Here is a 13,735-nt window from a genome sequence, read left to right as displayed (position 1 = left end):
GTGCAATGTGTGGGAAGACATTAGAATGAACATGTTACCACCAAAAGCTCATTATCATCCAGTCCTACCCAAATCACTCAGTGCGATAAGCCCGAAACCCATTTGTGCGCAGCAGTGTGCCCTCTTATCTGCTCTCACTCTCACACCATTTGTTCCATCTACTGTAGCATACATGAGTCCATTACTGTGATGAGGAAAAGGGTACTGAATCAAAGGAGATGATGGCGGTTGGCATTCCTCCAGACGGACTGGCACAGGTGTGTGATGTGTGTGATAGTGAGTGTGAGTGTGTGTGTGTGTGTGTGTGTGTGTGTGTGTGTGTGTGTGTGTGTGTGTGTGGGGGGGGGGGGGGGGGGGGGGGGGGGCACCTTTTTAACTGTTTCTTACTTTGCATGGACTGACATGTGTGTCTGTGTATGGTGGCCAGCTGGTAACAGTGTTTGCTCAGCATACATGTGAGTAAATGTGTTGCTGTCATCTTCATGGGAAAACATGCACTCTGCTGATTCAGATGTGTACAGTTCAGTCTATCTGATAACTAGAGCTCTGAATCTGAGAAGTGAAAGCATTTAGTAGCTCAGTATTCTGGGTAATAGGCCATATTTAGGTTACTTGTCTCTATGTACCCTCATATGCTACTGTACTCACACACATATCTACATATACAAGTCAGACATGTGCTCTTGTATTTAAATGAATACTTTGTAATGCAACTATGAAAAGAAGCAATCATTGTGATGTTTAGGATGTCATTATTTGTCCTTATTCAGCTTCAAGGACATGTACAAAGGATGTCTGTCTCAGCCAAACGTTCCACTCAATCACTCCCCTTCTCCCTTTGTCCTCTCTCATTTTACAGCAGTGTCCCCTGAAGGGCACTATTCTGTAAAAGTCTCATCAAGTTATGTCCATGTATCTTGCAAAACATGTTTTCCTTTCTACATTTAGAAAAAAGCATTCAAATAAAAGTTTAAACGATTGACTCCAAAGTATTTTAATCCCTGTAATGCAATTGTCATTGTGTCATTTCAGCATGGACTGCTGGCCTTCAAGTTCATCCTGGCCTTCCTCATCCCAGATATTCCCAAGCATATCCAGATCAAACTGTCACGTCTGGAGTTTGAATCACTGGAGGCCCTCAAGAAAAAGGTAAGATCTCACTGCTTGGTTTTTGTATAGATGGAATTAATATTCAACATTTTTGCCATTCCACACAGTTCTGGGGGCGTTTTTATCACACCAAAATGGCTACAAACTGTGGAGGAAAAAATCATTGCAGTGTTGCTTTAGTCAAATCAATTATTTATCATCCAGCTGCTGTTTTTTGCTTTCAGGTTTGTAATTGTCAGCAGCTTTGTTTCCCCCTCTTTGTATTAGCGAAAGCATTCCTGATCAAGTGTTGACTGTGTCAGCAACAAATACAAAACTGTTAAGTGCCTGGGAGCAAACAAACTGATCTAAATTAGCAGATGATGAAAATAAAGAGAATGACCCTCAGATATTATTAGTCATGATTAAAGTTAAACAGGTTTCCCATCACGACGTGAAAAACTGTCTGCGTGTGCTTCTTGAAAACCCTCAGTCCAGACAGACAGACAGACAGACGGTAGAGGCAGCGCTTTAATGTCCTCACGTCACTCAGCTCTGACAGTGTCACCCTCTGATGGCCTACACTCGATCACGTCTAATGCCATTAAACAGGCAGCACCATGTCTCAGTGACTGCAGTGGAACCAGTGAGAGCTGCACCACTGATCACACTGATGCACATCTACAAAAGCACAGTATTTACAGTGTGTGTGTGCATCCAGTGACCCAAATGCAAGCTATTGTCTGTATGCTGGAAAAATTAAATTTCCTCAGTTACATTATTTCACCAGATAAACCGCATGTAAAAACATCTGGAGATCCATTGTTGAACTCTGTATCTCTCACCCATGCAGTGATCTGACCAACATTTAATTAAAAACTGATCCATCATTCCAGCCCCAAGGCCATCATCAGCATATTAATAAAGCTTAGTCCAAAAAACGCAAACTTTGAAGAAGGAGCCTTCAGATTAATACTATCCAGTTTAAAATATTAAACTCATGCAGGGTTCCCTCCAGAAACCAAATCGACCTTAATGCAGTTTCACATGCAAGTCCATAACGAGCTACACCGCCAACTAAACTATCCATTTGTCCATTATCTATACATCGCCTAATCCTCATCAGGGTCGTGGGGGGCTGGAGTTTATCCCAGCTGACTTAGGGTGAAAACAGAGGACACCTGGACAGGTCACCAGTCTATCACAGGACTACACATAGAGACAAACAATCACACTCACATTCACACCTACAGACAATTTAGAATCACCAATTAACCTCAACATGTTTTTGGACTGTGGGAGGAAACCGGAGAACTTGGAGAAAACTCGTATATGCACAGGGAGAACATGCAAACTCCATGCAGAAGGATCTTGGGATGACGTGAACCAGGGATCTTCCAGCTGCAAGGCGACAGTGCTAACCACCAAACCACTGTGTAGCCCCAGCTAAACTGGTTCAGTAAAAATCAGCCTGAAAGTTGAGGTTTTGTCTTTATAAAAGTGAACACTATATTTATGTATGGTTTTGTGTATTTCAGGTAAGATAGCTTTAAGTTTTTAGCAGCTTTTAAAAACAGTGATAAAACTCTGGAATGATCAAAGCATCCAAAGAATTGCTTTCACCTTTTTCAGTTACATTCAGTTACCAAGCCTATTCTGTGACTTTCTGTCCTAATAACGTGACTTCACCAGTTTGTCAGCATGATGATTTACTCAGACACCAGGAAGTCCATATATTTTGCAGCTGTGGTGAGGCAGTTACTCCCTCTTCAAAGTCTGACCGATCCGATTCCAGCCCAGACAAACTAAAGTGGAAGTCTCATGCATAGGACCATAACAACATACTGGTCTATAGCTTCTCATTTAGCATTCACAATGGGCTCTTGATGCCTGTCCCAGACCACTTTGTTGAAGACAAATGGTGTGCCCTATGTTAATAGTATTGATATGGCTCCACAGTAAAGCATTAGCTTGCTCGGCACCACGGCCATTTGTTTGATGTGGACTGACAGGGCTGAGTGCTTCTCTGATGAGCTCTTTGGCTTTTCGTTCATCATTTCTTTCACATGGTTTCTGTTCGTTTTCTTCGGTATGTTTGCAATTTATGAGTTTAACATTTCCCATAGTGTCCCCATCCACAGCATGGTCCCTCTCTGACAAATGATGTAGACAAATAGATCTGCTTTTCTGGATCTTCACCACTGATGTCAAAGATGCTTTTCCAAGATAAAACCACACCAAACCTATCTAATAATCTGCTGATGTTTATTTCCAGCCCTGGGTTGCAGTCATAATTAAATCCATACTTATCCTTAATTGGTGCCTTTCATGTGTAAACCCAAATACATCAGCCAGGGAGGTTTGGTTTAATCAGCGTTGTTCTGTGGTCTCTTGGTTCTGCAGAGACAGCTCCATGGAGGGTAAGTAGCTCAGGTTGTGTGTGAGTTTGGAGACTTTTATGACATTAAATGGTTTTGGGTTTTAACAGTTGAGTGATTGGATCAAATGACTGCTCATCTAATGTTCTAACTGGGGGGATTTTGTTGTGATTTAACATCTGTGATACTGTATTTAACAATGTAGTAAGTCACCATTTCCACTGTCACCGCAGCCATGATGATAAACAGTTATAGATAATGTAACTGTCAGCATGGCCCCAAACATCAATGTCATCACATCTGATTGACTGTATAACTGCTTAAAGATGAACTGAATGTCCTGGGGCTTAGATGTTTTTCTTTTCCTGACTGACGTTCAGCTCTGTTTGCAGTGGATGTTTGACCTTGGACTGAGAAACATGTGCAGACAGTATTCAGACAGAGTTAAAGTAGCTACATTAAAGTTGTTTTGTGCTGCTTAAGGCAATCCATTACTCTAATATATTGAGTTAAGTCGTAGACATACAGTCCAGATTGTTGGAGGACAATCTGGTTGGTTAAAAGACAAAAAACAGTTGCAGCGTTATTTGGTGTTTTTGGATATGGGTTGCTCTAATATTATGTGTTTTTCATAGTAGTTTGACCATTGAAAGTGTAAAAGCAGGACATATAAAGAAGTTTTTTTTTAATCAAAAGCTGTAGTAGCTTTAAATGAAGCATTCTAAACAAATCTAGTTCTGTTCAAAAGTTTGTGGTCACTTGGAAATATCCTTATATTTGAAAGAAAAGCTGTTTTTTCAATGACGATAACATTAAATTAATCATAAATCCAGTCTAGACATTGTTAATGTGACAAATGACTGTTCATCACTCCTGTGTTCTAATGCTACATTGTGTTAGCTAATGGTGCTGAAAGGCTCATTGATGATTAGAAAACCCTTGTGCAGTTCTATTAGCACATGAATGAAAGTGTGAGTTTTCATGGAAAACATGGAATTGTGTGGATGACCCCAAACTTTTAATTGGTAGTGCATATGTTGATGTCTTTCCTCTTATGTTAGATGTTTTACAGATTGAACAGATTTTCTCCTCAGCTATTCAGAACTAGAACTGTGACATTTTGTATTGTCCAAGATATAGCAGTATAATTGAGCAGTTTTTTGATAGTATATCTGTGAGCCATTTTTAAAGATTCTGTGAAGCATGTTGCTGGTTTTAGTGTTTTGATTACATTTTGAGAACATGAACAACATGGAAGCAGACTAATGTGCACATCAGTGGAAATTAGTCATGCACAACAGTTTGTCAGAAAGAGTTCTCGGTGGCTGTAGCCAGAGAGGCTGTTTAGCATGCGTGAGGTGAAAATCAATTTGAAGCTAGAGAAATGAGACTCTTGTATAATTTATTGATGCTGTGAGTTATGATTACCTGTTAATTACATTTACAATTAGAACGGAGTGTTTGATTAGAATAAAATGCAAAAAATGCCCTTCCTGACCACACTGTTCCATAGAATAATAAAATGTGCTCATTGGCTCTGTGTTCAGACACAGAGAGGTGCTGCAGGATAAAGTTGTTAGGAGGCCTCACATTCCCACAGGAGACACTTGATCACACAGATTAGTGACTTTCTTGGCTGCACTTCTCCAGCTACAAGTCACCTTGATCTGCAGCACCATCTGAGCAGATCAGTCACAGCAGAACGAGACCCTGTCATAGCCCAACCATGGCGTCATTAAATCAACAATAGTTACATGTCATCTCAGTGAATACATGCTAAAGGTTTTACAGTACAGATTTTTCATCTTGTTTACATAATTTTAGTTGGAATGTCTTCCTATATGTACAAAAGTTTGGGGTCACTCAGACAATTTCATGTTTTCCATGAAAACTCACACTTTTATTCATAACATAACTGCCCAAGGGTTTTCTAATCATCAATGAGCCTTTCAACACCATTAGCTAACACAATGTAGCATTAGAACACAGGAGTGATGGTTGCTGGAAATGTTCCTCTGTACCCCTATGGAGATATTCCATTAAAAATCAGCTGTTTCCAGCTAGAATAGTCATTTACCACATTAACAATCTCCAGACTGGATTTATCATTCATCTAATGTTATCTTCATTGAAAAAAAATGCTTTTCTTTCACAAACAAGGACATTTCTAAGTGACCCAAACTTGTGAACAGTAGTGTGTATATACTGTATCTCCACAGTACTCCTGCTGTACAATATTGTTGGTTTGTCTAAGTGCTCTCCATGGTTCTCTCACACAAATAACCACTTAACTACCTGCTGAACAGCTGATCAGACTGTTTATGATGTTTATTTGTGCAATTTACATAATTAAATCTGCTTCTCCTGGTGCCACACCTAGCACTTCAAACATTGCACTTTTACATATTTATTAAGCTTTAAACTGTCCTAATGCCCTTATTATGTATCAGTAATGTCTTTTTATAGATTGTGTTTTTGTTTTGTACATGTGTACTGAGGGAGTGCCTTTCAAACTTTGGCTGTCTTGATCTGCAGTATAATGACAAGAACGTTACTTATCTTATCTATTCAGGGTTAGGGCGAGTGTTGGTTGTCCTGGCTGATGTAGATGCATACATGGGTTTGATTTAGCAGCCCTTACTGAGATGTTACATTACATCCATCCCATAAAACCTGAAAGTACCTGAAACTTGCTTTTAGTGTGGGTTCATGAACAGGAACTTGTATTCAAAGCAGAATTAGTGATCTTAACATTCATTATATAGTTTACATATTAAGCATTTTTGGCAGGCTCTGGATTGCTGTTGTAAATAAAAAAAGCCCATTGAGACTTTTTTTATGTTGGGCTTGACAAGTAAACCTTAGCATTAGCTAATTTGGTGAGGGCAAATTTGGATAAGTGGAAGGTACAGTTAGATCATAGAAGGTCCATCTTGGATCCAGTTTCTCGTTGACACAATGCAGGGAGTCCTAAAGCTCTTATTGAACATTTTATCTCTCATTAATATTTTTCATTATTAAAGACCAATTCTATCACATACTGAACTCTGCCAAGGATAGTGAAAAGACACATCTGTCTGAAACATCATGTTTGGATCATCAGTGAAACTGCAGATAAAAAAAAAATCCGTTGACTGCAGAACCTTAAAGACGTGGACTCCTACTTCAGCCTTCTATACATGAAATCAGCTTTTAGTGCTTGTTACACTCATGCTTGTGAATCAGGACTCTCATTATTTGTTACCAAGCAGAAGGACTGGATGTACAGCCGGGACATTGTAGCTGTTTTGCAGTAGTGATTTAGAGCTCACTTACACATGACAGTTACAGATTCTTAACATCACCACTAAATATCTACCCTGAAACAGTCCTGGATTGTAGCCCAACGACGGCTGGTAACAGATCTGAACTCATTCTTTGACTTGTAGTTATGTATATATATATATTTGTACTTTAAAAGGGTGAAAGAAAACTTTATTAGATTCCATCGGGGTCTGAAAGGATTCTGACTCAATAAACTGATTTGATTTTGGATTTAGATGAGATAAAATGAAATCAAACTCCAGCTCTAGTTGAAGGTCAGATAAAGGTCAGTGTGGCTGAGGACTCTAAGAAAGTCAGAGAAATACAGGACTCTCCTGCTGTAAGTTTAGTAAAGAGGTGAAAGCTAAGCCTTAAATAAAGCTTCAAATCTTCCATCAGTGGGAGTCAGCAGTCGGGGATGAAGACTCAGCAGAACAGGTCCTCAACAGACACACTTCATTCTACACAATTCATAACTGCAGCCCAGACCCAGACAAGGCATTACAGTTCTGCTGTGTAATGTGTTCCCCTGCACATCTAAACACACTGATAATTTATTTTCCCAGAAAAGAGCGGAGTATCTCTCAGTTCTATTGGAGCTGCATGGCTACAGAACACACTGCAACAAATAATTACACTCACATGTGTCCAACATTTCAAGATTTTTGACAACCCCAGTACAGAAAATGAGCAGCAATTGGTCAGGAGTTGTATCACACACACTGACCTGTCAGGCAATCACTTTATTAGTTTAACTTTAGCTGCAACAGTCCTGATTTAGAGCACATTTAGAGCAGTCAGTAACCCCCACATCTACTGTGGTAGTATGAGCTGTGATCAGAATGCAGAAGGTGTATGTTAAAGGGAAGCATAGAAGTTGTTGAAGTGTGTTTACATGTGCAGAGTAAAGTAGAAGTGGAAGATGACTGTGTTCTCTTCAGTGCTTGTGTTTGTGAGTAAGCAACTTCAATTCATGTTAAGACAGAAATTTTGTGTTTGGATTTGACTTCCTTTTGACGTCAACGTCTCCATGATATAAATGTGAAGACTTAGCTAGGGCTCAACAGATAAGGAGGCTGTATTAGACCTGAAGTAGTGCATTGATTTTACAGTAATTAACCAAGACAGGTAATTGGAAAAATACCAAATGTCAGCTACAATAATCCACCAGGCTGATAATCCGTCTATGCCTAATTCATGGTTAGATAAGGGCTGGGTTCAGGCTTGGTTAAGGTAGGAAAGAAATGAAGATCAATCCAGTTTCTGCTGTAAGGATGAAAATGCGTGTGTGTCCATCCATCCGTCTACAGTGGTGGCCAAAACTTTAGACCAAAGTGTAAAACTGAATGTTATTGCATCAAATTATTCCATACAATCTTGACATATTTACTGTGAATTACCATTCATATTCACATTTATTAACATCACAATTGAAATTTTGTTACACATAACTAAAGAGAAAGAAAATGTTTTCTAAATTCCAGGTGGTCTAAACTTATGACCGTTTTGTTTGTGCTTCAATATGCAAAGAAAATTAGTACTAAATTGAGGTCAAAACACATTTTTATTTAACAACTACCAATAATATAGTCATGTGAATATTTTGTAGGGTATCCCTTCTGCTTGGTGAGTTCTTGCAGCCTGCGAGGCATGGACTCTACCAGTTTTCTGTAGATGTCTCCAGTAATTTTTGACCAGGTTGACTGACAGTCTTTCCACAGCTCCTCTTCATTTTTTATATGAGTGAACTTGTCCCGATAGTGATTAAGGATTTCCCACAGGTTTTCAATGGGGTTCAAGTCTGGAGACTGCAGTGGCCAGTCCAAAACTTTAAACTTCTTCTTGTTCAGCCACTACTTGGTCTTCTTTGCTGAATGCTTCAGGTCGTTATCATGCTGGAAAATGCCTCGCTGATGCCATAATAGCTTCTTCATACTCGGTAACATTGACTTCTGCAAGATGTGAATGTTCTGCTCTGTCTTCATGATGCCTTCAGCTCGATGTATACGACCAACCTTGCCTGCTGACATGCACCCCACACCATGATGCTGCCACCTCTATGTTTCACTGTGCCACGCAAGTTTCTTGGATTGAGAGCCTCTCCTGCCTTTCTCCTAACGTACACTGTGCCATCTGATGCTCTCATGTTGTAGAGGTGGCAGGTGGGACCCTGGAGAAAACCCACACGTGCACATGATGAGCATGGAGTCTCCATGTAGAAAGATCCTGGGAAGGCCGGGACATGAATTGGGAATCTTCTAACTGCAAGGTGACAGTAGCCTAGCTGGGCTAGACAACCCATGGCAACAAATTTAATTCTCTGCCAGGGAGGGTCTAGTTACCCTCCGTAAGGCTCGAGGCTGGATTCTCCTAAAACTGGCCGGACCAATCACCATGAAGTGTAGAGTCAGAAGGCGGGCGTAACTAAGTGACGACAGAGGCGTGACGATTCTGATAGAAACAACCAGTGCACAATAAACAGTTATCTTTCGACTCGGCTTTGGCCACAGCCCTTAAAGATTTGAAGCTAAAATTCAACTTGAAAGATCAACAAAGGACGGCACTTAAGTGTTTCATTGAGAAGAAAGACGTATTTGGACTTATGCCGACGGGATATGGCAAATCCTTAATATACCAGTTGGCTCCGCGGCTCCGCTGGTTGGGAAGCTAATGGGACTTAGTCACAATCCGCCGGTGCTCTCGGAACTACGTCAGCCTATTCGTTGCACTGATTGGTTGTATACCTACCCAATTGCTGCAGAGGGATTTGATAGACAACCTTTTAGCCCGCCTCCCTCCCTGTCGAGCTTCCCTAGACCCTTGTGCCATCAGAAACATGGGTGTAGCATGGCTAGGCTAAGGTGACGGTGCTAACCACCAAGTTTGGGTTTCAGACCATCTGAAGACATTCTGGCTGGTCCTTGATTTTTCACAGGGCTGTTTGAAGTCCAGGACTTGGTTTTAAGGTGACTGTTAGAGATAGGATTTGGTTTGGTTGGAGTTACTTGTGATGGCTGAAACTACAGTAAGGGGAGGGCATTATGTCAATGAATGTCCTCACAACAATAGCCAGACCAACTTTGTAGAGTCCTGCTTCCTGTCCTCACTGATCAGTCCTGACATGTCAGACCATTAGAGGGACATACTAACAGATGGTGGCTCTGGAGACAAAGCTCTGAGGACAGCAGGGTGAGAAGGAGACCGTGTGTTATGTAAGACATCATTCACAGTGAACTGCGGGAAGAGAAGGTTCCAGGTTTTCCTCAATGGCATGTGTCATTTTTTACCTTTTTCTTTGCCGTACACAGACATAAGTTTCACTGTTCAAGTATTGTTTAGTATAGAAAATGTACGAAAAAACAGTGGAAATAAAACTATTTGTTATGACATAAAAACACAAAAAAGCAGCAAATCCAGAAGCTGATTGAGAAGCTGCCAATAGCATTTACAACAAACTACCAAACTCAGCAGACGAACATCAGCGTGAATCCAGCTGTAGACATCATGTTTGTTAACTACCAGGACATTAAAACACATTCATTCTTTGTTTTTTTTCCCCCCCTGAGAACAATCCAGCCCTTCTGCTTGTTATCGAAAGGATTTACTGTAATTGCTCCGTTATGTTCCTGAGGGAGTCGGTATGTTGAGGCCCTCCACTGCCCCTGAAGAATCAGCGCTGAAGTTAAACGGCTGCCTCAGCACAACCTCCCCACGGATCAGTCTTTGGGACAAACTTTAATAACATCCCACACTTCTCAACCTCAGATGTAATTTGCCTGCTCTACTTCTTGCCAGAAGCACAGAAGAATTAATTGATTAAAACGTAACTCTGCCAGGATCAGCATCGAGGGAGGAGGGACGTCTTCAAAGTCCTACACTGTAATATATTAAAGAGAGAGCAGGAACTGTTGGACAAGCATCGAGGCCAAGTGGAGCCAAACACTGTCTGCATCGTACTGTAAAGGCCCCGTCACACTCTAGCGTATAGAGCCAGCGTCTGAGGAACGTATGGACTTTTTGGGAATATGCTGACATATGCTGAAACACGCTAGGGGTACGCTGGAATACATTTCGACTACGCCGGGGTACGTCGGTGTACGCTGATGGCCAAAAAATTTTTTGAACATGCACAAAAATTTTCAGCGTATGCCGACGTATGAATTTTACGCTCCTCATACGTTCATCATACGCTGAACACGCTAGAGGTACGCTGAAGGTACGTTACTCATACGTCGAGTACGCTTCTCATACGTTGAAATTCAGTGGGTCAGGAAACCTCGTGTTAGAGGAGCGTATAATGAACATGTGTCTGACGTGTGTCTAACGAATGGCTAACGCTATGATGGTAGTTCTAACGACAGTCTAACGTACTCAACTTATGCCTAACCTGTTCTGAGCGTACAGCCAACTTATCCCATGCGTATTACATGCATATTTCCAGCGCATGGGGGTATATAAAGTCTCACATTTCCAAATCTGTATCAGTTTGTACCAGCAGTTCAGAGATGGAGAAATGTATGATGAACTGCTGGACAGGGTTGGTCCCAACATCACCAGCTGTGTACGCTCCTCATACACACGTGGACAAAATTGTTGGTACCCCTCAGTTAAAGAAGGAAAAACCCACAATTCTCACTGAAATCACTTGAAACTCACAAAAGTAACAATAAATAAAAATTTATTGAAAATTAAATAATCAAAATCAGCCATTACTTTTGAATTGTTGATTAACATAATTATTTAAAAAAACAAACTAATGAAATAGGGCTGGACAAAAATGATGGTACCCATAACTTAATATTTTGTTGCACAACCTTTTGAGGCAATCACTGCAATTAAACGATTTCTGTATTTGTCAATGAGCGTTCTGCAGCTGTCAACAGGTATTTTGGCCCACTCCTCATGAGCAAACAGCTCCAGTTGTCTCAGGTTTGATGGGTGTCTTCTCCAAATGGCATGTTTCAGCTCCTTCCACATATGTTCAATGGGGTTCAGATCTGGGCTCATAGAAGGCCACTTTAGAATAGTCCAACGCTTTTCTCTCAGCCATTCTTGGGTGTTTTTGGCTGTGTGTTTTGGATCGTTGTCCTGTTGGAAGACCCATGACCTGCGACTGAGACCAAGCTTTCTGACACCAGGCAGCACATTTCTCTCCAGAATGCCTTGATAGTCTTCAGATTTCATCGTACCTTGCACACTTTCAAGACACCCTGTGCCAGATGCAGCAAAGCAGCCCCAAAACATTACTGAGCCTCCTCCATGTTTCACCGTAGGGACAGTGTTCTTTTCTTCGTATGCTTGGTTTTTGAGTCTATGAACATAGAGTTGATGTGCCTTACCAAAAAGCTCCAGTTTGGTCTCATCTGTCCAAAGGACATTCTCCCAGAAGCTTTGTGGCTTGTCAACATGCATTTTTGCAAATTCCAGTCTGGCTTTTTTATGAGTTTTTTTCAGCAGTGGTGTCCTCCTTGGTCGTCTCCCATGAAGTCCACTTTGGCTCAAACAACGACGAATGGTGCGATCTGACACTGATGTACCTTGGCCTTGGAGTTCACCTTTAATTTCTTTGGAGGTTGCTCTGGGCTCTTTGGATACAATTCCAACGATCCGTCTCTTCAATTTGTCATCAATTTTCCTCTTGCAGCCACGTCCAGGGAGGTTGGCTACTGTCCCGTGGGTCTTGAACTTCTGAATAATATGAGCCACTGTTGTCACAGGAACTTCAAGCTGTTTAGAGATGGTCTTATAGCCTTTACCTTTAAGATGTTTGTCTATAATTTTTTTTCGGATGTCCTGGGACAATTCTCTCCTTCGCTTTCTGTTGTCCATGTTCAGTGTGGTACACACCTTTTCACCAAACAGCAGGGTGACTACTTGTCTCCCTTTAAATAGGCAGACTGACTGATTATGAGTTTGGAAACACCTGTGATGTCAATTAAATGACACACCTGAGTTAATCATGTCACTCTGGTCAAATAGTTTTCAATCTTTTATAGAGGTACCATCATTTTTGTCCAGGCCTGTTTCATTAGTTTGTTTTTTTAAATAATTATGTTAATCAACAATTCAAAAGTAATGGCTGTTTTTGATTATTTAATTTTCAATAAATTTTTATTTATTGTTACTTTTGTGAGTTTCAAGTGATTTCAGTGAGAATTGTGGGTTTTTCCTTCTTTAACTGAGGGGTACCAACAATTTTGTCCACGTGTGTACGTTAGGCTGACGTTCCGCATACGTCGGAGGTACGCTGATATACGTTAATCATACGTAGGTATACGTCCAACTCAAATGCACATCACATCACATACGCTCACATACGCTGACGGTACGCTAGGCTCGCGTTACTCTAACGGTCATTAACCGAAAATCGACCACATACGCTGAAAAGTTGTGCGTATAAACAATTTTTCGAAATATTCGATACGTTCCTCAGACGCTGGCTCTATACACTAGACTGTGACAGGGCCCTAAGATTCTACATCAAGAGTTTGTGTAGTAGAATGCAAAATGACTGCTTCATAAGGCAACAACAGAAAAAGTGTCACAAGGAGTCAGGAGACTGTAAAACTAAAGTGTGTATTTTGAAAGAGTTGCAGTCGTGTGTATGTGTATTATTTGGTGTGTCTATACATACATAAACAGCATGTCTCTAACATAGGAAATGTCATTTTTGCCTCCAGCGGTGTCTGCAGTCAAGATGTTTGTTATACTTACTACAGGGTGTCCCTAAAGTCTGGACACATAGGAAATCTCATTAACTAACATCATTTTGCCTCTACAGATAAGACATGGCTTTGTTGAAAGAATAAATAGTTGATCTGGTACTCCTCAGTGGACATGAAGGATGGACATATGGAAAGATAGCAGATGGATTTAATGCACATCATCCAAGGAGGATTCCACTTGGCTTTTCCGTGGTGGTGAAGGAGGTTAAAAAGTTTAAAGAAACAGGCAGTGTCATGGAC

At 40.8% G+C, this 13,735-nt stretch overlaps 1 protein-coding gene across 2 annotated transcripts in view; it reads left to right on the top strand.

Moving 5' to 3' along the window:
- ano10a (anoctamin 10a) overlaps positions 1 to 13,735 on the top strand; it is a 45,479-nt gene that overhangs the window by 29,035 nt on the left and 2,709 nt on the right. Inside the window, exons 14-15 of one of the 2 annotated variants that reach the window (XM_051956418.1) lie at positions 1,033 to 1,149; positions 3,493 to 3,509. In XM_051956418.1, coding sequence (XP_051812378.1) covers positions 1,033 to 1,149; positions 3,493 to 3,509 — 134 coding nt within the window. The remainder of the gene's footprint in view (positions 1 to 1,032; positions 1,150 to 3,492; positions 3,510 to 13,735) is intronic. The other variant, XM_051956419.1, reaches the window with a different exon arrangement.

The sequence above is a fragment of the Acanthochromis polyacanthus genome, chromosome 12, assembly GCF_021347895.1.
Source record: "Acanthochromis polyacanthus isolate Apoly-LR-REF ecotype Palm Island chromosome 12, KAUST_Apoly_ChrSc, whole genome shotgun sequence".
NCBI classification, from domain to species: Eukaryota; Metazoa; Chordata; class Actinopteri; family Pomacentridae; genus Acanthochromis; species Acanthochromis polyacanthus.
The sequence above is the reverse complement of the archived record's forward strand: the minus strand, read 5'-3'. Positions and strand labels throughout refer to the sequence as shown.